Source organism: Alligator sinensis, unplaced genomic scaffold (genome assembly GCF_000455745.1).
Source record: "Alligator sinensis unplaced genomic scaffold, ASM45574v1 scaffold705_1, whole genome shotgun sequence".
In the NCBI taxonomy this organism is placed as follows: domain Eukaryota; kingdom Metazoa; phylum Chordata; order Crocodylia; family Alligatoridae; genus Alligator; species Alligator sinensis.
In genome coordinates this window covers 555591-583402 of record NW_005842663.1, presented here as the reverse complement: position 1 = coordinate 583402, position 27812 = coordinate 555591, and the positions used below count along the sequence as shown (strand labels likewise).

The 27812-nt window shown below is 45.6% G+C and overlaps 1 protein-coding gene across 12 annotated transcripts in view; it reads right to left on the bottom strand.

Moving 5' to 3' along the window:
- Window positions 1-438: 438 nt before the first annotated feature.
- ERGIC3 (ERGIC and golgi 3) overlaps window positions 439-27812 on the bottom strand; it is a 70263-nt gene continuing 42889 nt past the window's right edge. For 9 of the 12 annotated variants that reach the window (XM_025215725.1, XM_025215726.1, XM_025215719.1 and 6 more), the window contains 3 exons: window positions 16942-17078; window positions 1811-1866; window positions 439-1188 (listed from right to left, as the gene is read on the bottom strand). In XM_025215725.1, coding sequence (XP_025071510.1) covers window positions 1109-1188; window positions 1811-1866; window positions 16942-17078 — 273 coding nt within the window. In that variant the 3' untranslated portion in view covers window positions 439-1108. Of the gene's footprint in view, window positions 1189-1810; window positions 1867-16941; window positions 17079-18229; window positions 18332-27812 lie in introns of those variants that run through there. The other 3 variants (XM_025215730.1, XM_025215727.1, XR_003096270.1) reach the window with 2 other exon arrangements.

Sequence of the window (27812 nt, the reverse complement as noted above, 5' to 3'; positions counted from 1 at the left end):
GCAGGAATGTGGCGTGGCTGTGATGATATTGATGAGGTGGCCCAGCATGAGGCTGAGGTGAAGGTAAGTCAGAATGGGCTGGGGATCTGAACAGGGGTAAGGACTCCCCTGAATTATCTCAGCTCTCCTGGGTCTGCTTTTTGTTGGGGCCAGGACAGGAACTGGAGGTGTTTTGCACTCCTCCCTGTCAGTGCCCTGACAACTGACTCTAGAGTAAGCGACAAAGTGGAGCTTCACGGAATCACCATCACCCAGAGCCCATATAATTCTCTGTATTACAGCCCATATAACTCTTTGTATTAAGCACAAGTTGCTATTTAAAAACCAAAGACCAAACTAGCATCATAGACAGGTGTCTGCTCATGTGCAAACAATGTATCAAAACCACTTAATTTTAATAAATTAATTAAGAACTACATTACATGCTGAACTAAAACCCACGGATAACATATTTTATTGTAAACAGCAAAAATATGGGAAGTGAAAAATGGCCCAATTTAAAAAAACAGCTAAGATTGTTTTTTTTGACAGTACAGATCAACATATTTACATTCAAACAGCAGTTTGAGTCTCCCCTGCTCTGGAGATTCGCAATGCCTCAAGATTTTGTAACCATTTTGTGTACTAGGTCTTACCTAATTACCCCAGAAATTCTGTACATTTTGACAGAGGTCTGATATATTGTGTGAACATATTTGGAAATATTAGTGGACGCTGCCAAGAAGTTGATGTGAAGGCAACTTTAACTCATCTTGTGTTTTATGACAATATGTTATGTTATTTCTGGAAACACACAAGATGCAATGCTTCCTGCAGCAGTTTCAGGAAGCAACTTAACAGACTTGGTGGACAATGACTGATGTGCAAGGGTGCATATGGTTGGGTCTGCATAGTTAGATGGGTAATGGATCCTTATAGCAGCTAGGTTTGAGCTGTCTCTTCCACAAATTAATGCCAAACAAAGAATAAGGAGAGTGATAGAGGAATGCTTAGAACCATTTGATAATCTCAGACATCATCTTTTTGTACATTGTGGGGAATCACATGTGTCTTGAAGGATTTGCTTAGCTCCTCTGCAAGTTTTTGATAGGATGCAGTAGCTATTTATCTATGTTGTCTTCCCAAGTTCAATTTTCTTCTGTATGGCACGAGAAGAGTGATAGATCAAGGAGTCAATTAGTCCTGCCACTGAAAAAAGAAAAGAGAATGATCAATCCAGACATTCCACAAAAAAAAGAAGAAAGTAAATCCCTACATGGGACAAACAGGTTTTACTTTCATGCAGGGACAGATCTATGGGTCAGAAAAAGCAATGTCTTTTTTCCTACAAAGCAAAGATCCTGCTTCCTGGGAGAGTGGAGGCCATGACCTCACTGAGAGAGACAGGATCCAGAATGCAGACATAACCCATCTGTCAAAAGGAGATGCTCCTGGGTCAGTTATTTATAGACAAATATGACTCAAACATAAAAACCCAGAGATTTCATACTCTTTCTTGAACTTCATTATTTTTGTAATTAAATTAAATTGTGTAAAGTTGACTTTTTTAAAACTGCCCTCTATACTGAAATTAGACTACTATATTTACATTTTTACTGTGAACTGGATCTTTGTAACAGAGAAGCATTTATTTTGATGATTATTCTATAGCTCCAAATGGTGTGCTGGGCTAGGTACCCTGCAGAGGACAGAGAAAGTCCAAAAAACCTTTGCCAAGAAAGAAGCTTACTCTTCACGGTTAAGACTGAGTGGAAGGATAGTGATATGCTTCTATTATTGGAAAAAAAAAGAAAATAAAAAGGGTTGATACCTGTAAACACTCCTCCAATAATGGCACAGACTCCAGTAAGAAAATGGGTAAAGGACCTAGAGAGAAGACAATATAAATAATAACCATGAGCTCAGATACTTCATCAGTTAACAGACAGTTTAAAGAAAACAAGGAGGAATCTGAAAGTGAAGAAAAATAAAAGCTCACTATTTATTCCAGTCTGCTATTGGTCAAAATCTTTCACTGACACACGAGCTGAGTAATTTGATACTCTGCAAATACCTAGCACTACTTGTGAGATGATGCACTTGCTTTTAAAAACAAGAGAGCTTCAAATTCTTCACCATAATGCCTGTCTGCATTAACAAAAAATACAAAATACTCTTTTGATAGGTTGTTAAAGTGAAGAATTTCATTACAACTCCTTGTGCTCCTGTAAAAGACCTTAAAATCTGAGGAAGCTGGAATCTTCCCTTGGTTCCTTTGCACTTCAAAGCCTGTGAATAATTGAGGATCCTGAAATGGGAATGGAAGATGCACTGTTAGATCCACACTGATTATACCAGGAAGAACGGCAGTAAGCATATGCCAGTGTGGACCCCACTTACGGGAATGACAGACAGTATTTGCCCTGGACTGAGGTAGCACAGAGTTTCAGCTGTATCAGAATTAGGGATAAAAAATGTGACAGCCCATTTGGCTTTCATGCAACATGGATAATGTTTAACAAAATCTGAGGGCTGTCCCATGTACCCTTGTAAACCTCACAGAACAGCAAATTGCACGTTGTCTTATTAAAACCCCCCAAATCCACATTTTTCTGCAATTAAAATGAAATGCCACTAAATATATAGGTATCAGTTGAACCTGATGTTTTATTGATATATTTACAATTTTAAATCAATTTGGAAGCCTACCAGTGCCTTGATCACTATAATAAAATGAATTCTAAATACCTATAAATGTTGGTGTTTGATTTTGGGTTATCACGGAAAATCAGAGCTCTCCCTGCTCCCTTCGCTCACCAGGACATGGGCCCAGCTGCAGCAATCCCCCACACTTTGTGGCACTAAGCAACCCTGATATGCCACTGCCTTGCCCATGCCATTGCTCTCAGTCCCAAGCCACAGCCCCCACAGCCTTGCTGGTGCCCCTCAATCCCCAAAGACTCCCAGCCCTGCCAGTGCCCCTCACTCCCCACCCACAGCCCTCTGGCCCTGCTGACTCCTGACCCACAGCCCCTTGCCTTGTCCCCACCCCCTTGCCCTGCTGAAGGGGGCCACCAGCTGCAAAGGGGCAGTGACCTGGGTCTGCAGCCTGAGGGAGGCAGTGGCTGCTACAGTGGAGTGGAGCGCAGAGCCTGGCTCCACGCGCCCCCCACCCCCATGGAAGCCCATGGGGTGGGGGGGGGCGATGAGGGCTGGGAGCTGTGGGCTCCCTGCCCTGATGCCCTCTGCCTGGGGCCTCTGAGGCCCAGTGCGTGAGACCCAGCATGGCAGGGCAATGAGGGACGGGGAGGATCGGTGCCAGCACCAGGAGCCCTGCACCACCACAGCAAGGCACTCCGTGCCTACCCGGCAGCAGTGGGGATGGTGGCATGGAGTTGTGCCCTCCACTGCTGTCAGTTGTGCAGGGGGCACCTTGCCATAATGGCATGGGGTTCCTGGCACTAACACTGAGCCTCCCAGCCACACCTTGCCCTGCCACACCAGGTCCCGCTCACTGGGCCATGGAGGCCCTCAGGGGGAGGGCAGCAGAGCAAGGAGCCTTGAGACTGCAGCTGTAGCCTGCATCTGCCCCCACCCTACCCAAATCCCTATCTCCTTCACTACGGGGGCCTCAATTCTCACCCCCCAAAGACATATCTGCAGGGAGCTGTAGGAGCTGCTCTCATGCTGCCTGGCTACCACATGCATGTGTGCACATGCACATGGTGACCCTGCCTAATTGCCCTCCTCCTGCTCCCCACAGTCCCTTGCAGGCTGGAACTCTGTCAGCTTGCAAGGGGTAACCCACTGTTTCTTGTGTTTTTCTATGGCAAATGGAAAACTCAGATCCCTGGTCATCAGCCAGTCAACGGTAGGCAGTAATCCACTGTCTGCAATGAGATTGCTTGCTCTTTTAGTGTACCAGATATGGCCACAAAGAGGTGATCAGAGAGCCTTAAAGGGCTCTGCAGAAGGGCAACAATAGGCAGCAGATAGGCAACTTATTTTGGTGATAAGTGTTCCTTTGGGAAGACTGGCAGTTTCATGGACTACTTCCAATGGAATTCCAAGACCACCTTATGAATGAATTTAGGGTGCCATTTTATCATCGCTTTCTCCCTCCAGAAGGCCAACCATAAGGGCTTCAAGCTCAATGACTCCATCCTGATTTAATGGCCACAAATAAAGTTGTCTAATACCATGCTGGTGCACTGAGTACTCAGAACAGTTCAAAGGTAGACTCTGTAAGCTTCAGATGGATGATGTTGAAGTCTCACATGACAGTGTAACTGTACTGGCACATGACACTAATATGGAGCAAGGTGAACCTTAAGGGACTTAAATGCTAACCATCTTGTTTCAAGGAGCTTCAAAATCTGTCCAGGAATGGCAGTGGAAAGGGAGACAGCTTTCTTACTGCTAGCATTCTGTACACACATGTACAGGTCATTAGCTGAACCAATGTCAGTTTTATAAGCCAGTGGTGGATGGAACCCATAGGAGAAACCCAGTGGTCTCTTGTTGGCATCAACTGTAAACCTCAGAAAGGAAGATTCCCTATTTGGTGATAAGGAGAATATAGAACATGGGTAGTGAGGAGCAGCAAATCTCATTAGCAATGATATCCATTGTCAAGGCACTATGGTGCCAGTAGACGTACAAGTACCACTAAGAGACCTAGTTCTGTCTGATTCTCATCTCCTGAAGCCCATAATCATTGTTGAGGGCAGGGTCATGAGTGGAGCTCCCTGAATCATGGCCTGCCTTCTCTCTCTCTTCATCCCACAATTTAATGTGGATTTTGGAGAATTTTTCTCTAGAGGCTTTCCTGCCCCCCACCTATAAGAGGGCACTGAACTCCATCTGGTATTCAGAATAGCCCCTTTCAGTGATACATTTAAACATGTGAAGTGCAGGTACTGGTTTTGATGTTTAGTTTGAGGTCTGCTTTGGTGCCGTCTTCTCTGTGATAGCCTTGGCCATTTCTTGACTTGTACAAGGAGACAGATGATGTTGGCTTGTCCATTAATAGGATTCTGAATCTGGATTTCTCTGGGTCTGTAGAGATCACAATGACTGTTCTAGGAAGTGAAGTCTTACATTTCACAACATGCAGCTCCATATGAGGTAGGACAAATGCACCAAGCATCTGAGTTGCATGTTTGCCCCTTTTTCTTTCTGTCCTTCAGGAAGATTAGCTCATCACAGGACAGACAGGGCTTGAAGCCTTCAAGTTTTAAGTATGCCACTGGAGAAACCCAGTCCAGGGGGTACCGGCACTTTACAAGGAGACTGAATAAGAGAAGTTCAGTCCTGTTTTAGAGTAGTCAGAATAGAAGATCTGAAATGCTTCTAGTGATTTGCAAATTTTGAAGAAGTTTTATTGGAGCTAAAACGAGTGGGCAATTATTTCAGCTGGAGGGCCACTTAACAAGTTTTGGTGAGCGGTTGAGGGCTGCACACAAATTTTCAAAGATATAATTTTAACAAATTATAGATAAAAATAAATCATATATTAAAATCGAATATATATTATAATATATATTAATTTTATTTCAAAAATATTTTTTTCCTAATTTAGGTATTTTTGAGCAGAGTATATAGAAGCGATTGCATAATAGCTCAAAATAAAGTCTTACTCTTCTATATTGTGGGTAGGGGCGGCCTTCCCACACGCTAGGTCCCAGGAGATGGCCAGGGGTGGGGGGAGGACGGGAGAGAGGGCAGGGGGTGCATGCAACAGAGCTCCCCCCAGGCAGTGCGGTGCAGTCTACCTCTCCATCCAACCCATGGCTGCCCCTGTGGTACTCCGCATGGGACTGAACTCCACCGGCTTCTGCCCGGGGCAGCCCATGCTGTGCTCCTGTCACACCCACTGATAGCACCTCACCAAGGGCTGTGTGAAATTTCACCAAGTGTTTCATTTTGAAGCTGTTGCAGCACGTTTCAAGCTTGAAACAGAGAAATAGAAAAGAAACAAAAGACTTTGAAATGAAACAAGGGCACTTGAAACATTTGGAAAGTTTCAAAGCTGGGCTTACTTGGCTTCAGCGCCGGTCCCAGGCAGCAGTGGCAGCCTCCTTTCATCCGGTGTGCAGATCTGAGGGCCTGCACCCCCAGGAGGGCTGTGCCAGACTCACAGATTTCATAGACATTAGGGCTGGAAGGGACCTCGGAAGATCGAGTCCAGCCCCCTGCCCAAAGGGGGAAGGGGAGCTTGGGTCAGCTTGGGTCAAAGGATCCCAGAAAGATAAGCATCCAAACGTTTCTTGAATGAGTCCACAGTAGATGCCTGCACCACTTCTGGAGCAACTCTATTCCAAGCTTTGGGGGCTCAGACAGTAAAGAAGATTTTCCTTATGTCCAGCCTAAAACAGTCATGGAGGAGTTTATAACCATCAAAGGGGGAAGGGGAGCTTGGGTCAGCTTGGGTCAAAGGATCCCAGAAAGATAAGCATCCAAACGTTTCTTGAATGAGTCCACAGTAGATGCCTGCACCACTTCTGGAGCAACTCTATTCCAAGCTTTGGGGGCTCAGACAGTAAAGAAGATTTTCCTTATGTCCAGCCTAAAACAGTCATGGAGGAGTTTATAACCATCGGTCCTTGTTATCCCTTGGGGCGCTCTGGTGACATCCTGAGATTTACTTGAGAAGCATCTATGGATGCAAGCCAGAGTTTTATTTGCTTTACCAGCTGTGACATCACACTGGTGGCTCATGTTCATCTTGTGGTCAATCATGACCCCCAAGTTGCTAGCACCATGGCTGAGACCCCCCCCCCGCTGGAGTACCTTTGCATTTTTTGGTATTGAAAGTCATCAGATTTGTATCCACCCATTTACTAAGCATATCCAAGTCAGCCTGGATCACTAGCCTATGCCTCAAAGTTTAGTGTCATCTGTGAGCTTGGCCAGTGCACTTCTGACACCAATGTCCACATCGCTGATAAAGATGTTAAAGAGAACTGGTCCAGGGACAGAGCCTTGGGGGACACCACTAGTCACGGAGCGCCACTGTGATTCACTTCCATTGACTACTACTCTGTGTGTCCGACCTTGGAGCCAATTTCCCAGCCATCGGACTGTGGTTTAGCTGAGGCTACAGTTGGCCAATTTTTCCGTGAAGAGATCATGGGACACCAGATCAAAGGCTTTTTTAAAGTCCAGATATATGATGTCAATCTCTTCTCCCTTGTCCAGGTGACATGTCACCTGGTCATAGAAGATGAGATTGGTCAGGCAAAATTTACCCGCGACAAACATGCTGGCTGTCCCTCAGGATGTTGCCATCAGCCAGCTTATCAAGAAGGGTCTTTTTGATAATTTTCTCCAGAATCTTACCGGGGATTGAGATCAAGCTGATTGGCCTGTAATACCCAGGATCTACTTTCCGTCCATTTTTGGAGATGGGTACACCACATTGGCCTTCTTCCAGTCTTCAGGTACTTCACCTGAGTGCCATGAGCTTTTGAATATTTTTGACAATGGTTGGGCTATGATACCTGCCAGCTCCTTGAGTACTCTAGGGTGTCATCTGTCAGGACAAGCTGACTTGAAGACGTCCAGCCTCTCAAGGTGATCCTTTACAAGGTCTACACCAATGCTGGGTATAAATATATGCCCTCACCCTGGCCATCCCACGTCATGCTAGGCAGGGAGGTCCCTTTGGGCTGATGAAAGACTGATGTGAAGTCCTCGTTAAGCAGGTTGGCTTTTTCCTGGGTAATTACAGCAGGGGTCCAATGTTACCAATGCTTTTTTCTGACTCCCTACATAACTGAAAAAAGGACAACTTTTTATTATCCTTGATATGTGAAGCCAGATGGAGTTCAGTTGCAGCCTTGGCTTTCCTGGTTTGCTCCCTGCAGGCACGGACCAGTGCTGAGTACTCCTCCTTGGTGGTGATTCCAGCCTTCCATCCTTTACAAGTCTCTCTTTTTAGGTGTAGGAGTTCCTCAAGTTCCCTGCTGAGCCAAGGGGGTTGCTGTGCCCTTTTGCTACCTTTCCTCCAAGATGGGATGGACAACCCTTGTGCTGTCAGGATTGCTCCTTTGAGGAGCAACCACTCCTCTTGGACTCCTCTTCCTGTCGAGTCATGGTCCCTTAGGGCCTCGATAACGACCCTCCTGAGCTTGTCAAAATCAGGTTTCCTAAAGTCAAGGACTTATGCATTGCTGACTGATTTGCCAGCTTTGGGATGGATAGTAAATGTGATCAGCTCGTGGTCACTATCACCCAGCTCTACATCGATTCTTAGGTCACTGACTAGATCATTCCCTTTGGCCAGTACCAGGTCCAGCAGCGCTTTACCTCTTGTCAGCCCATAGACTTCTTGAGTCAGGTAGAGCTCGTCCACACTTGTGGGGAAGTTTTGCAACCAATCGGATTTGGCCGAGTGCTCTTCCCATGAGATGTCCGGGTAATTAAAGTCTCCCATGACAATCATGCACTGAGAGCATGCAGCCTCAGTCAGTTCCCTGGCAAATTCCTGGTCCAGCTCCTGTTTCTGGTTAGGAGGTCTGTAGTAGACTCCAACCATTATGTCCCCTGTGCCATTTTCCCCACGTCTTTTAACCTAGAGGGACTCCAGTCATCCTCCCTGGGTGCCAACGTCAATTTGCAGGGATGTGTAGCTTTCCTTGACATAGAGAACTACACCCCTGCCCCTTTTATTTGCACGATCTCTCCTGTACAGGGTATAGCCATCTATACCTGTGGCCCAGTCATAGGTGGAGTCCCACCAGGTCTCTGTTATCCCTATGAGATCGTAGTCTTTCTTGCTTAGCAGGAGGACCAGCTCCTCCTGTTTGTTCCCCAAGCTCCTGGCATTGGTGTACAGACACATAAGTGTCCCACTGGAAGCCCTAGACTTCCTTGCACTCCCAGGCAGACACCGTTTCAGGGCTGGGGTAGGTGTGGATTCCCTTGGGTGCCCTAACCTTCTGGTTATGCAGTAGTTGCCCAGTGGGCTTGCAGTGGCAGTTATCCACCCATCCCCCGGCAGGCTTAGTTTAAAGCCCGGCTTAGCAGGTCAGCCTGTCTGGCTGAGAAGAGCCTCCTCCGCAGTGGAGTCAGGTGGAGGGCATCTCTTCCTAGCAGACCACTGCTTCTCTTCACCAAAGAGTGGACTGTGATCGCAGAAGCTGACGCCTTCCCGATGACACCAGCGCCGCAGTCTCTGGTTGACTACCTCGATTCCCTCTCCCTCCTCAGCCCATAGCCCAGAACTGTGAGGATCGAAGAAAACACCACCTGTGCCCCCAACCCCTTAAACCCCACTCGCAAAGCCCTGTAGTGCCTCATGACCTAGCTGGGATTGTCCCGAGCCGTGTCATTTGTGCCCATGTGGATAAGGAGCATAGGGTAGTGGTCAGTGGGGCTGGATGAATTTTGGGATCCTCTTGAGTACGTCCCAGATACGGGCTCCTGGGAAGCAGCAGACCTCCTGGGCTAAGGGGGCAGGGTGGCAGATTGTGCCCTCAGTCCTCGTCAGGAGGGAGTTTCCCACGACAACCACTCTACGAGTGGCCTTAGGAAGAGCAGGGATGGTAGCTGAGGATAAGCCTGCATTGCCTGCAGGAGCTGGCAACTCTGCAGGCTCTACTGGAGCTGCAACAGGTTCATACCTGTTGCAAAGCCCCAGAGGGGAGGGGACCTTATAGTTTCATAGTTGATGAAACTATAAAACTATAAGCCTTGGGGCCGCTGACCACCATGGTCCAACCCCCTAGCTGGACAGTATGGGAGATCCCCAAGTCTTCCCTTGTCCTGGAACGTGACCTTGGTCTACCCTCCGCCTCCAGGGGGTGAAGGCCTGGCAGTAGGAGTCTATCTCCTGCTCGCCATCCCTGATGGCACACAGTCTCTGGACTGTGGCCTGGAGCTCCTCTATCTGGTGCCCCAGAGACTCCAAAGTGAAGCAGACCTCGCAAGGGGAGGTGGCCATGCTCCTGGTCCCGTGTGCCTGGAAATGTGCCAGGCTGCCCCTGCAATCAAGCCAGAGGCTCCATCTGCGTGGAGTCTGGAATCATGGGTTCTGTCTCAGTGGAGACCTCAGATGTGCCAGAGGGGGAGGCTGCAGACTCCAAGGGGACCCTCAGGATGCGGCATGTGTCCATCCACATTGTGCCACTGGGAGTCTGGCTACTGATGGGAATGCCTACCCTAGGGGCTCACAGGCAGAGCCTGTTGCTGTGCCCTTTTGCTACCTTTCCTCCAAGATGGGATGGACAACCCTTGTGCTGTCAGGATTGCTCCTTTGAGGAGCAACCACTCCTCTTGGACTCCTCTTCCTGTCGAGTCATGGTCCCTTAGGGCCTCGATAACGACCCTCCTGAGCTTGTCAAAATCAGGTTTCCTAAAGTCAAGGACTTATGCATTGCTGACTGATTTGCCAGCTTTGGGATGGATAGTAAATGTGATCAGCTCGTGGTCACTATCACCCAGCTCTACATCGATTCTTAGGTCACTGACTAGATCATTCCCTTTGGCCAGTACCAGGTCCAGCAGCGCTTTACCTCTTGTCAGCCCATAGACTTCTTGAGTCAGGTAGAGCTCGTCCACACTTGTGGGGAAGTTTTGCAACCAATCGGATTTGGCCGAGTGCTCTTCCCATGAGATGTCCGGGTAATTAAAGTCTCCCATGACAATCATGCACTGAGAGCATGCAGCCTCAGTCAGTTCCCTGGCAAATTCCTGGTCCAGCTCCTGTTTCTGGTTAGGAGGTCTGTAGTAGACTCCAACCATTATGTCCCCTGTGCCATTTTCCCCACGTCTTTTAACCTAGAGGGACTCCAGTCATCCTCCCTGGGTGCCAACGTCAATTTGCAGGGATGTGTAGCTTTCCTTGACATAGAGAACTACACCCCTGCCCCTTTTATTTGCACGATCTCTCCTGTACAGGGTATAGCCATCTATACCTGTGGCCCAGTCATAGGTGGAGTCCCACCAGGTCTCTGTTATCCCTATGAGATCGTAGTCTTTCTTGCTTAGCAGGAGGACCAGCTCCTCCTGTTTGTTCCCCAAGCTCCTGGCATTGGTGTACAGACACATAAGTGTCCCACTGGAAGCCCTAGACTTCCTTGCACTCCCAGGCAGACACCGTTTCAGGGCTGGGGTAGGTGTGGATTCCCTTGGGTGCCCTAACCTTCTGGTTATGCAGTAGTTGCCCAGTGGGCTTGCAGTGGCAGTTATCCACCCATCCCCCGGCAGGCTTAGTTTAAAGCCCGGCTTAGCAGGTCAGCCTGTCTGGCTGAGAAGAGCCTCCTCCGCAGTGGAGTCAGGTGGAGGGCATCTCTTCCTAGCAGACCACTGCTTCTCTTCACCAAAGAGTGGACTGTGATCGCAGAAGCTGACGCCTTCCCGATGACACCAGCGCCGCAGTCTCTGGTTGACTACCTCGATTCCCTCTCCCTCCTCAGCCCATAGCCCAGAACTGTGAGGATCGAAGAAAACACCACCTGTGCCCCCAACCCCTTAAACCCCACTCGCAAAGCCCTGTAGTGCCTCATGACCTAGCTGGGATTGTCCCGAGCCGTGTCATTTGTGCCCATGTGGATAAGGAGCATAGGGTAGTGGTCAGTGGGGCTGGATGAATTTTGGGATCCTCTTGAGTACGTCCCAGATACGGGCTCCTGGGAAGCAGCAGACCTCCTGGGCTAAGGGGGCAGGGTGGCAGATTGTGCCCTCAGTCCTCGTCAGGAGGGAGTTTCCCACGACAACCACTCTACGAGTGGCCTTAGGAAGAGCAGGGATGGTAGCTGAGGATAAGCCTGCATTGCCTGCAGGAGCTGGCAACTCTGCAGGCTCTACTGGAGCTGCAACAGGTTCATACCTGTTGCAAAGCCCCAGAGGGGAGGGGACCTTATAGTTTCATAGTTGATGAAACTATAAAACTATAAGCCTTGGGGCCGCTGACCACCATGGTCCAACCCCCTAGCTGGACAGTATGGGAGATCCCCAAGTCTTCCCTTGTCCTGGAACGTGACCTTGGTCTACCCTCCGCCTCCAGGGGGTGAAGGCCTGGCAGTAGGAGTCTATCTCCTGCTCGCCATCCCTGATGGCACACAGTCTCTGGACTGTGGCCTGGAGCTCCTCTATCTGGTGCCCCAGAGACTCCAAAGTGAAGCAGACCTCGCAAGGGGAGGTGGCCATGCTCCTGGTCCCGTGTGCCTGGAAATGTGCCAGGCTGCCCCTGCAATCAAGCCAGAGGCTCCATCTGCGTGGAGTCTGGAATCATGGGTTCTGTCTCAGTGGAGACCTCAGATGTGCCAGAGGGGGAGGCTGCAGACTCCAAGGGGACCCTCAGGATGCGGCATGTGTCCATCCACATTGTGCCACTGGGAGTCTGGCTACTGATGGGAATGCCTACCCTAGGGGCTCACAGGCAGAGCCTGGGGCCCTCCCGCTCACCCTCCTGTGCAAACTCCCACACTAACTCCCATGCCAGGCAGACGAGTGCACTTGTTTGCATGTCCTGTTCGCGAGGCTCCGGTCGCGTGGCTCCCTGGGGGCTGGGCAAAGTAGGAGCGTGCCTCTCCTCAGCTCCCACTCAGCTTCCCTGCAGCTGACTGGGTTGGGGGTCCTTCCCTCCCTGCCGCAGGCCTTGCCTACCTCTGGCTGTGCTGGGAGTTTGGGCCGGGGTCCCGCTGGGGGTCCTGGCGGTCCCTAGGCTCAATGGGGGTGTGACGGGCTTCCGCCCATGCATCTCTTGCTGGAGCTGGGGGACAAAAAGCACCCCCGTCCTGCAGGGTGCAAGCCCCCAGATTTGCGCGCTGGATAAGAGGAAGCTGCTGCTGCTGCCTGGGACCAGCGGCAGCAGCAATTTTCCCCGGCACTAGGTGTGGGCTGTGCTTAGTGCTGGTCCCAGGTAGCAGCCTGAGCCTCCTCTGAGACCCCCGCCCAGCTCCAGTCCCCTTGCGTGCCCCTCACATGGCTCCAGGTCCCCTGCAGTTTACCAGCAACAGCAGCTGCACTCTTGGCCTTGGGGGGGACATGCAGCTCAGCGGGGGGCAGTGCAGCTCAGTCCCAGCCGCCAGGTATCTGCGCAGCCTCTGCCACAGCACGCTGCTGAGGCCCAGCTTGGCGCAGCGTGGGGCTGTATGCTTTTGGGCAGCTCCGGGCTGCCACCTGGGGCTGTGCACTGCTCAAGGTGACCACCGGCCATGCTGGCCCAGGTCCTGCTTGCACAGAAGTAGCCCAGCTGGATGGCACAGGGCTCATGCATGCAGGACTCAGGAGGCGTGCTGGCAGTCCCCGTTTCGTCTAAACTCATCAAAACAGCAAAACAGTTTTAACAAAATGAAACAGGACAGCGTTTCGAAATGAAATGAAACCCTGTCCCTTTGAAATGGCGAAACGGATGTCAAAATGAAATGATGGTGTTTCACACAGCCCTATGCACCAACACTGGTCATCATGCACAGCGGCACAACGGGGCTGCTGCCACTACATACACCCAGGTAGTGCTTGGCTCACCCCGCCTCCAGTGGCTCCTCCTTCTCCTGCCCCTGCTGCTCTACGCAGGGCAGCAGGTAGCATGGGGAAGTGTTGTGCTGTGAACCACATGCTCAACCAGGCAGGGGGGAGCTGCTGCCAGGTGGCTCCTGCCCCAGATAAATCTTGCTATATTCTTATTGAAAGAAGCCAGAACAATCACTTAAAATAAGTGAACAACAAAGAACCAAAAGGCACAGTTCAAAATGTCCATGAAGGGAATCACAGAACACAGCAGTCTTTTGAGTTACACATTTTAGCATAGAATGTTGGTTTCATTTCAACAGACATACCGCCTACAAAGGACAAAGATACCCTTGACACAAGTTACTTCCTTACATGGGTATTAAAGATGAAGTATTTAAAAAAAAAAGGATGCAGTCAATATGAATGTCAATGACACCCAAATGACTGCAGAAAAAGGAACAATTAAGTGTAGGTGCAACATTAACATCTGCCTCCAGGTGCCAACTTGAGAAGCTAAAGCCATATGAACACAGTAACTTGGCAAGCAAGTCTAACTGGAAGGGGGTTACTTTGTCACCTAATTCTAATCATGCTTTGTTCCTTAAGTTACCTTAATATGCTCTTGATACTCCCTTTGTAAGACAAGCTAATTCATTTTGGAACTCAGAAAAACTTACAAAAGAAAAGGCCATATTAATTGCCAAAGTAAATCTCAGAAATCGAAGTCAGGTAGCATAGACCAGTCAGAGCATCAGAATATGCTGTAAAGAACTGAACAATAAATAATACCCTCTCTGTAAAATTGTAGTTGTAACGGCTTTTTTAAAACTGGTGCTTGCCTAAGCATTATTTATGCAACTTATTAGAAGTCTATTTCCACAAAAAATAAGGCTATAAATTGTATTTCTTCCCAAGGGAGAAGGGATTGGGGTGATTGTGCTGATGCAGCAGTGTTAATTGTGGACCCAGGCAGATGCCCCAATCTCCACCCATAACCTGCAGGCCGTGTCCACAGCTGATACCAGTGCCCACCCAGTGCTGCTTGAGCTGGTGGTTCCCCATGACTCTGGGGCTGGCCACCCACAGGCCAGATACAATCAGCTGGTGGGCCAGATCCGGCCCACAGGCTGTATTTTTGTCCACCCCTGAGCTAAAACCTAGGAGACTGGAGCAGGCACTAGTGTCCATGTAGTTGCTGTGAAAGATAGGAAGGAACTGAAGACCAGTTTTTGTCACCTTCTCGTTCCACAAGGAGAAACAAGGTGCATGTGTAGCCCTGAGAGAACACGCTAAACAAAAGGGTTGGTTTTGTGTGCTTGTTATGGGCCCTACAGCAGGATCCACAACACAGGTACGGACAGAAAATACAACATACCGTGCATACCACGTAACTAAAATAGGAAGCTTAGCTTTTCAGTTTGCTGATTTCTATATAATCATAACATCTATTATATTCCATTTCGTTGTGTACAACCTGCATCTTTTTTCCAAAAACAAGCTGAAAATCTGGGTGCAAGGAAATATGGTAATGCAATTTAGCTGCCAACCAAGGCAGATAGCAGTGAGCAGAGCACTAACCCTGGGCATCCCCTGGGTAGCCTGCACTGCAGTGCTGCTGCAAGGAGTCTGTCCAGAGCTGGAGTTACAGACAGCTCACAGAAGCTCTGGACAGAGAGTAGGTTGGTCAGAGTCGCCTCTGTCCCTAGCCAGGGTGCCGCTGTCTCAGAACAACCTGGATTAGAAAGCAGGGAGCCCTGGCTGAAGCAGATAAGACTCTGCCCCCCACCTCTCCAGAGGTCACAAGATTTTATTTTTTAAATCAAATTTTTCCATGTTCCAAGCCAAATCAATTCCAGATCCGTGAGTCAGTCAAGAACCATAAGCGGCTCTACTACCAGTAAACATCCTCTACCCCAACCTGGGGCTTCAGTTGTTTCCAAATCATTTGGCAGGCATCCTATGTGTAGGCCCAAGCCCAGAGGCTTAGGGTTCGGATTCCCCCAAGTTTAGCGTGCCCTCAGCTGTAAGGCCTCAGGAGCAAAACAATACCCTGCTCCATCCTCCTTCCTGCTCTGCCCAGGGCACCAGATGAGGTTGCTTCAGCTCTGATTGTCCCCCATCCCCATCCCTGTCCTTCCACTTAACAAGCTACTCTTACTGTCCTGCAGACACTGATGCTGAGTGAATAGTGGTAGCTAGGGAGTTAGTTAATGGAGCAGTGACAGCTCCCTCAACCCCTTGCAGGTGCTGGTGTTTCACCGCTGGCTTCTGTTGTAGAGACATACCACAATACTGCAATAAGGGATGTGAAATACATGCAAAGCCCATATGTAGTTTTTGCATTTTATAACTTATTTCATGTAGGGATTTTGGATTTGATAATTTGTTATATTAAATAACTTATTGGTATTTTAAAGAAAAAATCTTTTTTTATTCACCCCATCTTCCCAAAACGGTGCATGTTATATTTGGGAATGTGATATATACAAGAAAATACAGTATATCACTTTCAACCATTAGAAAAAATGCTTTACAAAGTATCAATTCGTTTCCAGATAAGAAAACTGAAACAGAGATTAAATGACTTGCCCATGGTTAGGTATCCAAGTTGTAGTTGTATTGGTGTAGAGGAAAAAGCAATCAGGGCTTGTGGTAGAGGTGATATCTTTTATTAGACCAACAAGATTTTTGCAAAAAAAAAAAAAATTAATTGCAAGCTTTTGGGCGTCAGAGAAAAGATTGCAAAAGTTCTCCTGGGTAGAAATGAAAGTTAATATTTTTTGCAAAAATTTTGTTGGTCTAATAAAATATATCACCTCTACCATGAGCCCGAATTGCTTTTTCCTCTAGACCAATACAGCAACAACCTGGATACCTGACACATGGAAGATATAGAATTTTAGCTGATTTTTAAAATGAAATCTTCATAATTTTCCAAGCAAAAAGCAACAGTGACCACCTGAAACCTGAGATACAGCTCCTGCCTTGGTTCAAGGTAATTTTCATCATAGCAGAGCCTCACAAGAGAGCTGAGAGACTCCTTACCCAGCTAGGAACAGCCTGCCCAAAGGAGCTTTCCATTTATTGACTCCTCTGTGAAATCCTATGAAACATGAACTTTCATTTCTACCTAGGAGACTTTTATAAGGAGAACGTTTATAATCTTTTCTCTGATGTCTGATGAAGGTTATTGTGCCTGAAATTTTGCAATTAAAGATTGTTTTTGCAAAAATCTTGGTCTAATAAAAGATATCACCTCTTCCACAAGCCCTGATTGCTTTTGCCCACGGTTAGAAAGATTTGCTCTTTCATTGTACAACTGCTTGTCCTATTCCTACCGTTAATTAAACGGATGTGCTAAAGAAAATGTCTATCACGGATAATGCTCTGTCATATATAACATACAGCTATCATAGTGTGTTGCATGACCTAGGAGTTTGAGGCTATGCAAGCAGACGAGTTGGAAGTAAGGTGAATAATGGGAGTGAACATTTCCCTCACCTGTGTTTCTCTGTCAGTTTCACCATCATAGGAGAAAGCTCATAAAGCACAAATACACCAGGGAGGCCCTGGTCTCCTATTAGTCCATTCGCTATTTTCTCATGCCGGGTAACTGAAAACTGGTTAGTCCTCACCACCTAGCAAGAAACAGACATGGGAACATTTGTTTTATTAATAACAATATACCCCAGGGAATTATCCACAGAAAATTCAAAATTATGCAAAATTACTTTTTTTCTTTTAAATTAAACTAAATATAACACTATTTGAACATTCTTTAGAACCATATGCAGGTATTTGTGTGTGGTGGGGTGCAGGGCATGCCTTCAGGCCAGACCGGGATGGCTCTGTGCAAGCATGTGGAGCTTGCAGCACTGTAGGCGGGAGCCATGTTCAGTTTCCGGGATTCCAGTCATGTGCTGCCAGGGCCTCTGCCTGCCCTGGCCAGGAGAGCCCTGAGGGTCTGCTGCCGCCGGTGCCTGTGCACCATGGGGTGAGGGACATGTGGTGGGGGGGTGGGTGAGGGCCAACCCCCCACACCCACTGCAGGCAGAAGCTCCCCTACCCACTCACCAGCTACACCCCAGGGAATTACGCAACATTATGTGATTATGCTCAGTCATACATTTCATGAGCAAAATTGCGCAGGTACATAATTGTATAATTGCCTGGGGTGTATAACAAGCAGCAGTGGTAACAAACATCACCTGTATGGACTGTAATTTGTAGCATGTGCCTAAAGGTCATAAGTGCCTACCGCTTTGGGTACTGTCAGTCCTAATGCTTCTTTACTAGACACCAACTCTAGCACAATTTACACTCCCAGCTATTAGATCTTTAGAATGAGACATACACAACTGTCAAACCTCTTAAGACCTTATATTCCCAGTGTTCTGGACACTGGCTGGTGGGACAAGGCTCCCACTATTACCAAAATCATTCTATACCACCATTGTAGGAATTGAGGGCAGATCATGGAATATATATGGGCAACACATTTCAAAGAGCCACAGTCACTGTGAAGTAAAGTAACCATTCTTTTTTCAAGTGATAGTCCACCTATATTCTGCTCTTGACTAAAATCATTTCTCCTGACAAAAGGAGAGACTACAAGACATCTCTACTTGCAAATGTAACGTCTGATCTAGAAGCCTGAACGGGAGTAGTGGAGCAGCAGGAGATGAACATGCTAACAAAGCTTCATGCAGCCCCACACACTACATATTTCAGAAATCAGAATGTTAGCCAAGAGAGTTGCAATTATTGCATGCACCCTAGTGGAACGAACCCTGGCGTGGCCTGCAGGTCTTTTTTGTCACCTCACAGCACATCTTGATGCAGTCTGAAATCCCATTGGATAATCTCTGACTGGAGGCAGCATTTCATTTTACTGTAAGAAAGCCAAGAGCAGTTCCAAATGCGTCCTAAATGACTTTGTTCTCTACAAATAAAAGGATAAAGCCCTCATATTTAAGCTGTGCAAATTAATTTGATCTAGTTTAGAGTGCAATTTCATGATAAATAAGAGGACATGTTCAAACTGACTGAAGTGAAAGTTTGAGACAACTTTATGCAAAAGCCTGGCATTGGGCCTAGGGACAAATTTGTCCTTATGGAGTAGAACAGCGGGACCTTTTTTGGCTAGCATGCCACAAAGTAAGCTGCACCTCCTCCTCAAATGCTACTCCCATCACCCTCCTCTGCCTGATCCATTGCTCTGCTCCCCTCCTTGCCTTATCTGCATTGTTCTCCCTGCTCCCTGAGAGATCTTCTATGTAACAAACAAAGCAGTGGCATGTCCCACTTACAGCATTCATGCTGCAGGCTGGCTACTCCTGAAATATAGTATGTGGATGGCCCAGCACAAGGACTTGTATTTCACTGATTTTTCTGGTCAACGTAGGGAACATTCTCTTCAAAGACAGGTGAATACAGGCAGCACTTTAACAAAGTTTTGAATTGTTTATGCACTCCTATTAATCCAGTCAGAATCAAGCAGAGGTTTCAAAAAAGAAAGACTTGACTGGCAGAAAATGATAAAGAGGCCTTTTGGAAATTTCAGCATGGAAGGGTGAGTAAATACACTACAAGCCTGTACTGACAGGGTCATTTGCAAAAATAGCTGCTATCTGTGTATTGTGATGTGACTGATAAGAGAGCACAGCCCACATTAGGAAAAGCAGAAAGTCCAGAATGATCAGAATTAGAACTACTAATAGCAAAATTGGCTGTTTGGTCACCCAAACTGAGACTCTCTTCCACTCAGCCTTAGAATGAGACTGGCAGAATGGGTTGTGTACTTTGTAAAGGGAACATTTAACACTTTAGATAAGAAATTTATTTTCAGAAGGACCATCATATTGTGCAAAGACACATGTAACATTGTTATGCAAAAAGCATAAATAATACCTGCTTGATGTTAGGTAAATAACATGGACACAGACTTTTGCCTATTGCTTTTAATGGTACGTATTTTCTTGAGTTTTGCACTGCCTTAAGAAACTCCATTTTGTATTGCTCTGTAGGTTGACATAAGTGCTTGACCTTTTACTCTTTTGTATGCTGTATGGGTGAGAGTATGTTTGTGGAAAAGGAAAACATCAGCTGGCAACTGGCTGAAGAACGCACACAGATAAAAGACCAAACAAGAAGAATCCGCCCCAGAACAGAGAGAAAACAACAGCAATCAGCCTTCAAGAAAGAACACAGTGATAATCCAGCAAAAATCCAGAGGATTGGGTGAATTGACAAGACTATACAAGATGGGGCGAGACATATCGATTTTGGGTCTTGTTCTACATATCATCCTGAAGCATCGATTCGTCTACAAGATGGACTGGCAGGAGCCCAGCTTCTACTTGTGATCAACTTAGCTGGCCACTAAGTTGACTCGAGCACCAATAAGACTGGTAATGTATACCAGCAGAGAACGGAAATCAGGGAATGAATGTGGTGCGTGTGTGTATTAAGCACTTAATCAATAAACATGGCACTTTGCCTTATCCCCCTCATATGGTCTCACTCGTGATTTGAGCAATTGGCAATTTGAGTAACGTTTAAGTGGTGGAGAACTGCGAAAAGGGAGTGATACAGAGGAAGCTCCATGTTTATTGTTCTTTTGGTGTACACAACTTGGGCTGTAGAATTCCCTGAGCTTATGGAAGAAGTTGGATTTTTGCCGATTAAGAGATTCAGAGATGTTTTTGTTAGGAGAAAGAAGGAATGAGCTAGAAACAAGTTAACTGAAACAAATTTATGGATGTCTCTCAGCGGTAGACTACCCAAGGTACTAGGGAAGGAGTTTAGGATCTCTGCTCCTACCACTAATCCTTGGCTGTAGTCGTACCCAAAGGTTAGAAGTGAAATTTAGATGTTGTGAGGTTGATGACTGTGGATTTTAAGATATATTGTGTGACTTAAGGCAAGTGGACTTTAAAGTGTGGAAACAGAGGTGGTATCTGAATAGAAGGTTGTAAGGAGTATAGGAATGTATTAATTAACATCTAGAGAAACAGGTTAAGCAGTTGAAAAATCCTTAGGGTCAGCTGTCTGTTGAAGCTGTGCAGATGGCTGTTATGCCAAAGACAAATGCCAAGACTTGAGGGTCCCTGTCCCCGTTCCCCAGGGAGGGTCCCCAAGGCCACCATGGACAGAGGGCATACCAGCAGCCCGTCTCATGTACCCCACTGGAGTGGGGCTGTGAGCCTCGGAATCCCATCTCCAGTCTGATGACACCTAAGAGAGAGCCTCAGAAGTGAAGACTGAATCCTGGTCAGATGTACCTTGACTCTGATGACAGCCCTAGGACTGGTAGATATAGGATTGTTTGATTATTTGTACAGTTGCTTTTTGTTATCGCATTGTATCAATAAATCACCTATTATCAAATGGCAGGTGTTGCAGTTGATCTGAGGGTTGTGCTTGCCTGAAACAAAGGTATAGGGGCTGGTTCCTAAAATTCAGTCCAACAATTGGCCAATCCGCTGGGACACAAGGGCAGTAACCTGATCCATCAGGGATTTTGTTGGTACAGAGTGACCCTTTCTAGAGGTCCTTTGACTCTAGGGTCCTTAGGAAGGGTTACAGTCTTTTGTGGATGGTTACAAGAGCAGTCTTGTGTGTTTTCTGTGGAGTCTGTAAGGTGAAGGTTACAGGTGCAGGTTATAGCAAGGCAAAGTATTATCCAGGCAGTACAGCTTCAGAGAGATCAGAGACAGTTAGAGGAATGTGAGACAGATACTTTGGGATTCTTTGTGCCTGGGAGAACAGAGGCAGCAGAGGGCACAGAAAGAGACAGGGTATATTACAGGACACCTGCTCAGGCAGTGGCAGAGAAATTGTGATTGGAAAGTGGAGGCGAAACCTGGTGTCCCCCACCCAGAACAGTGAAGAGCCTAGAAAAGATTGTTATAGGAGTGTAACATCTTGTTTTGGGAAACCTTGGGGTACAGCTGTGTAAACAGAGATCAGTGCCCAGAGTTACTCAGGGCAGAGGAAGAGTAAGTTTATCAGAGACATGTTTTGTTTTTTCTTTAGAGATGCATGGTTTGGGGGGTTTCTTTTGGAGGTAGGAAGAGCTTTTCCAAGGGGATTGTGTGTGGTGTGTAATCCATCACACACAGTCTTTCAGGGGGAGCTTTCTCAGTCCTAGAACGAAGCTTGCTGGATTGCGCGTGCGTTGTAAGAACTGACAAGCTGTGAGAGAAAGATCAAGATCTGCTGGATGTATTGGTTCGCAAAGTGCAAGGCAAGAAGAGCCACTGAGGAGAATGGATTGTGAAGCCTGTAGACCAGAAAGGATACAGTTAAGACCTAGTAAAGGAAAGGAAAGCTGGAAGTTAGGTAAGACCCAGAAGAGAGTGTGGTATTCCAGACAGCTGCTAGAGATCTCCCGGAGAAAGTATTGCCATCAGAGTGGAGAGAGAATTGCTAGATGGAAAAACCTGTTGAAGAATGAAAAACATTCTTTAAAGGGGGGTTGAAAACAGACTCACACAGCACAGAGAAGAACTGAGAGTGGGTACTAAAGAGCAGAGCCCAGCCAGAATTTGTGAGAGCATAGAAAGTCAGAGACTCAGTCTGAAAGGTGTGAGGCAGAGTTAGTGACTTGGAATCCAGGAAGGGTTGAATCAGGAGAGAATAGAGCTGGATGGAGTCTGGGGCTCGGAGGGGAGTTGAGTCAGAGAGAGAAAGATCTGATGAAAGATCTGCAGGGCCCTAGAAGACCAAGTGATCTGGCAGTCCAGAGAAGGGGCACAGAGAAAAGACCACTGTTAAAGCTGCCAGAGCTGGGAGCCTGCGATCTCATCTGGCCTGAGGAGAGGTCAGAAAGCCCAGAAGTGAGAAACTGTGCACAAGAGGAGTGAAGAAGATCAGAGCAGGAGAGTGCAGAGTCTGGTCCTGGGTATGACCTGAAATTGCCACCCTCCTGGGTGTGGTTAGTGTGGTGGAACTACTCGTAGTGGGGTAGTCTCTACAAAATGTCGCATAATAACCACCCTGGGGAAAGAACAGGGGCAAATATAGGGTGCTTTAAAACCTTAGCTACCACCACCTTGTGAGTTACCCTTCATTGGGAAAAGGCTAGGAGTAGCATACCCCGACAGAAAAACCCTTAGTGAAGAACAAGGAAAAGAGATGTGTGGAAGATACACCTTGGTGCCACATTGAGAGGAGAGCGAAGAGAATGAGAATGGAATTTTAGAAATAACTGCTTTATAGCAGAAAGAAATACAGCAACTTCAAAAGAGAGTTGTAACTTGATCTCAGAGAGTGTCTGAGGTGGTTAAGTAAAATACCTTCTATTGGTGGTCCCATAAGAAGTCAGTAACAAAGAAAATAAACCCCTGTGCTAGAAACTCTGTGAATGTTTGCAACAAAAGCAGAGCCTAAGGAGCCTAATGAGTAAGCGGCTTTGCAAAGACTGTTAAGGTGTTGGTGCAAAACAGCGTGAGCAGTGTGGTATGTTTGCTCTGTGTGTGTACTGCAGGACACAGAGAAACTGCTGGATGTGTAAGTATCTGCAATCTCATTGATAAAGGGGGCAAGAAATGTGTTTTTTTAGCTCCCCTCACTCTCTAGGAATACTGTGAATCTTTTAGAAAGGAAAATGTTAACAACTTGTTAAGACAAAAAAGATGGTTCTGAGAACTCTGTCACCTATTAAGGCTCTTACTGTAATTGATAGAGTTAATCAAGACAAGTAAATGAAGGCATTTCTTAAGCTGCAGGCAGAAAGAATTAAATATAGCAGAACACAGGCGTGTTTTAAATGAGAAATCAAACCCCCCCCACACACACAAAGGCAGTATAAATGTTTACTAGAGGCTGAAATAAACTATCTAATGTAAGTTATGATAGATGGTTTAAGTTAGGAAATGATAGTACAGATGTTTAATATGTATATTTCCCTGATTTTGGTCTGTTTTGAGGGCAGACAAGAAAACCTGAAAACTGACAATAAACTTTAGAGCTTTAAATACAGTACCAACTGCTGTAGCTCCTGGTATAGCAAAATACTTTGAAGTTCCAGCAGCTATAGCAGGAGGGGTAAAATGATTTTTAATATTGAATTTGGCTAATATAATATTTTGGTTATTTCCTTAGCACAAAAGTACTGGTATAATTTGGAATTCATATTCATGGGAACAATAGTATTGTTTTATCCAAATACCTTAAAGATTTTATAATGTCCCAGCAATAAAGATACAGAAAAAGTTTTTTAAATAAGAATTCTGAGGGGAAAATTGTCCCTTTAAAAGGAAAAAAAATATTTTTAAAATGGCAATTTGGTTAAAGTGTAACAAGGGTATTGGCATCCCTTGATCTCACATTTGGAAAAAAAAACTGTAAAGGTCCCCATTCCAATTGCCAAAATAGTGCAATGAACCATTGAAAACAGTAAAATAAATGTAAATAATCCTTGTCACTTACACACACGCACCCCCCCCGCAAGAAAAACACCCAAAGAATTGTAGTAATGTGTACATTGTTACTGCACGTCAGCATTGTAAATTTGTAAATATGAATATTTTACTGCAAGGAGTTTTCCTTGGCAGGTTTGTGTGTTTTCTTTAGCAGAAACCATAATGTAAAATTGAATCTAGTAGCAAAGGTGACTGAAAGACTATGAGGCCTCATTACCATCAAGTGTTTTCTTCACCCTAAGCCACAGTTTTATCACCACAGCAAAAATTGTTTTGTCTGTCTGTTTTGTGTTGTTTGTCCTGTTGTGTTGTCTTTCGTTTGTTTGTTTGGTTGCTTTATTTTACGCTGTCAAAAGTTTAAATGTATATAAATATCATAAAGATGTGATAAAAATCATTGGCAATACCTCCTCTAAAAATTGAATTTGTGTGTGGATCCTAGACCAGGACACTTTCCATCCAGTTTGGACAGGAAAGTTGTTCTAATCTTTGAAACAAAGAACAGCAATTAATATGAAAGTTTCAGGTTGTAACATTTACTTGTTTAGCAAAATTGCATTTATTAAAAAGATATGTGTGTGTTTAATAAAAAACCTGATGAAATGTTTTTAAGGCTATAAAGGAAATCTCATTTGTATTTACATACTATTTATAACACCAACATGGGGGCAGGGGGTGAAAACTGCATTAACCCATTGTTTTACAGGAAAAGCAAGAGCTGATAAACCTAGCACATCAGTCTTTGTATGAAGAAGTAAAGGAAACTCTTTATTGATTAAAGCAAAATAGAGGATGGACAGGTATGTAAAATGATGAGAAAATATGGATCGCTAATTATGTCCAATGTACAAAAGAAGAGGCCAGACCTTCTGAGTCCCAATCACTATTTCATCAAAGGAGGAGAGGACTGTGGAGTAGTTTACAAACAGATTTAATTAATAAATTGCCTTTAACTCTAGACTGTTTTTGAACAATATATATAACCTTATCAAATTGGTGATGGACCTAGATCAGTTTAATGATGGACGAAGTTGGTGATGGACCTAGATCAGTTTAATGATGTGGGAGATACCACTAACCTCGATGTGCATAAATGCTTGGCACAATTAAAAAGAGAACAAGGTAACTCTTCAAATATGAATGAAGGAAGCCATTCAACAAATGTAGGGGAACATACAGAAAGAAAAGTAGGGAAAAATACAGAAAGAAAAGATTGGCAACTGATTTCTATGGGAAATTGATGATCAAGTTATCTATTTATAACTGGGAAAGAAAAAAACCCCATACTTTGAATTCCAAGTGAATTGGACCAGTGCCTATTATTAACCGTCTTAGTCCAGTGGTATACGAAATACAACTGGGGAGAAGAATCAAAATGGATACATGCATTTCAGTTAAAGTTATTCAATGGTGTATGAAATTTAATGCACTAAATTTATTTGAACACCACAAAATGCCCAGTGACACCGATGGACTAAAAGGCCAGTGCCTGTTAAACACAGATGAAGGAGAACCAGTGTTAATTTGTACTTGTTGTGCTTTTCTATTTTTGATATATTTGTGTGTCATGAATCAAATGTGACCAATTACTTAACATACATATATAGAAGCTGCATGATGCTGGAAACTGCATGGCACAAACCCTGGATATTTTGACTTAGCCTTGCTTATTGCTTAGTTAAGATTTATAAGCATATTGTTACGTTTTTATTACTTTTCTTTTGAGCACTTTGAATTGCATTTCTTAAAGGAAATCATCCCTGGAGAAGGAATAATTTAATTGATTTCCATTTCTATTTAGGTATCAAGTAGGCTACCTTAAATTATTGGTTATAAAAGAATTCACAAATTAGCTATCTTACTACTACAACACGAGAACAAAATCAACTGTGTACTATAACTATTTACACCAAGGTTCAGAAATTCTGAGATTATCTGAACAAGATAGACAAATGATGATACAGCATTGGTATGATATTTTCAAGGGATGGTCACCGTCATGGATGGTGGTCCTAAATGTTATGTTACATTCTACTATCATCTTTTCTATACTAACTAGAATAATGCTGATTGTAATGTGTTGTATGGGTTGTTGGATGAAACAAATGTATTTTAAATTGAAATCACATGCCCTAATTGCTTTACAATATATAGCCTTATAAAAATTATAGAGTGATCCCTTCAAAACAAAATGTTTTGAAGGATCAAAGAAGGGAATGTTATGCAAATAGCATAAATACCAGCTTGATGTTAGGTAAATAACATAGAAATAGACTCTCGCCTATTGCTGTTAATCTTATGTATTTTCTTGAGTTTTGCGTTGCCTTAAGAAAATTCATTTTGTATTGCTCTGTAGCTTGACATAAGTGCTCGACCTTTTGCTCTTTTATATGCTGTATGGCTGAGAGCGTGTTTGTGGAAAAGGAAAACATTAGCTGGCAACTGGCTGAAGAACGCAGACAGATAAGAGACCAAACAAGAAGAATCTTCCCCAGAACAGAGAGAGAACAACGGCAATCGACCTTCAAGAAAGAACAGAGTGATAACCAGGGATCCTGGTTTCCCCTGATAAAAAGTCACAAATTCTCCGTTTAAAAAAAATTAAAAAATTGCAAATTCTGTGATAAACCCCCCCCGAATCCAGGATAAAAATTAAAGCCCCCCCATGCCCCTCCCCCAGCCATGCTAGTGTCCCTCACTCCCCCACACGACCTCCCAGTCCTGCTCATACTCCCCCCACAACAGCCCCCCAGCCTCACATGCAGGCAACAGGCACATACACAGACACAGATATACACAGACACCCCAGCAGGTAGGTATGTGTGGGGGGAGTGGGGGGAAAGGAAGAGGTTGTGGGGGGCAGACTGAGAATGAGGGAGGAGTGCATCTCTGTGCCTGCTCCCAGGAGGTGGGAGCGAGGGCAGTGGTGCCTCTCTGCAGGCGTATCATACAGGTGCCGCCCAGCTAGGGAAGGTGAAGCTTGAATGTGGAGACCGCCACTACACCACTGCCGCTGGGGAGAAGCTGGCTGGGGGCGGAGGGAGCGAGGAAGTGTTAGGGGAAGACATGGAGTGCCAGCCGGTCACCAGGTACTCCTGGTGGGGCTTTCCCCAACACCTTCCCTTCCCTCAGCCTGGGCAGACGTGGCGGTGGACGGGCGAGGGGCACTGCCTGTGTATTTTATTTCAGAGTGCCCCACTTTTTTTTCAGTGTGGGGACACTGATACACGTGATGTGGAAGGCTGCCAGAGTGGATCAATTTCCATGCTCTGGCAGATGCACTGGATTTCCAGGCTTCCTGCACACATCCATAAGAGACCACATATTTCAAGCCACCCTATAGGTGGCCACACTATGGGTATAGCAGAGGAACTTTGTCATATTGCATGATGAAAATTCATATTGCCAGGTGACCCATGACCTGAGGTACATCCTAACCATTGGTATAGGGTTCATGCAGAACTGATAAGAAATTCACCATGGTCAGAAATGTAATTGAGATATTTATACATTTGTTAATCTGGAGGCCAAAAGGGCCCCCATGATTGCCATTGACTGAGTTAGGATGACAGATTTGTCCCTGTTGCTCATAAGGTCTGGGGAGGAAAAGAGATGGAATATGTAAATTCCTTCAGGGGAACCTGTTACTTTCTGTTTTGCTTGAGCTAGATGGGACAGAGATTGAAATATACCAGAACATTTTAACAGCCATGAGAAAACACTTATTAATGGCCGCTGCTATCATGCCTGGTGCTGCAATATGCAGACTATACAACAATTTGTGTTGCTTCTCCTGTGTGACTGCTGGTGGAATATGGGGAGTCTCTGGAGGCCCTAAAATGTTTTAAATTGGCTGTGGAGGCTGAGGATGGGTTAACTGCCTTGTCAGTAAATGAGAAGGTGATCCTTTGTGAAAACAGTTGTTTTAGATCCCAAGAATTTGGG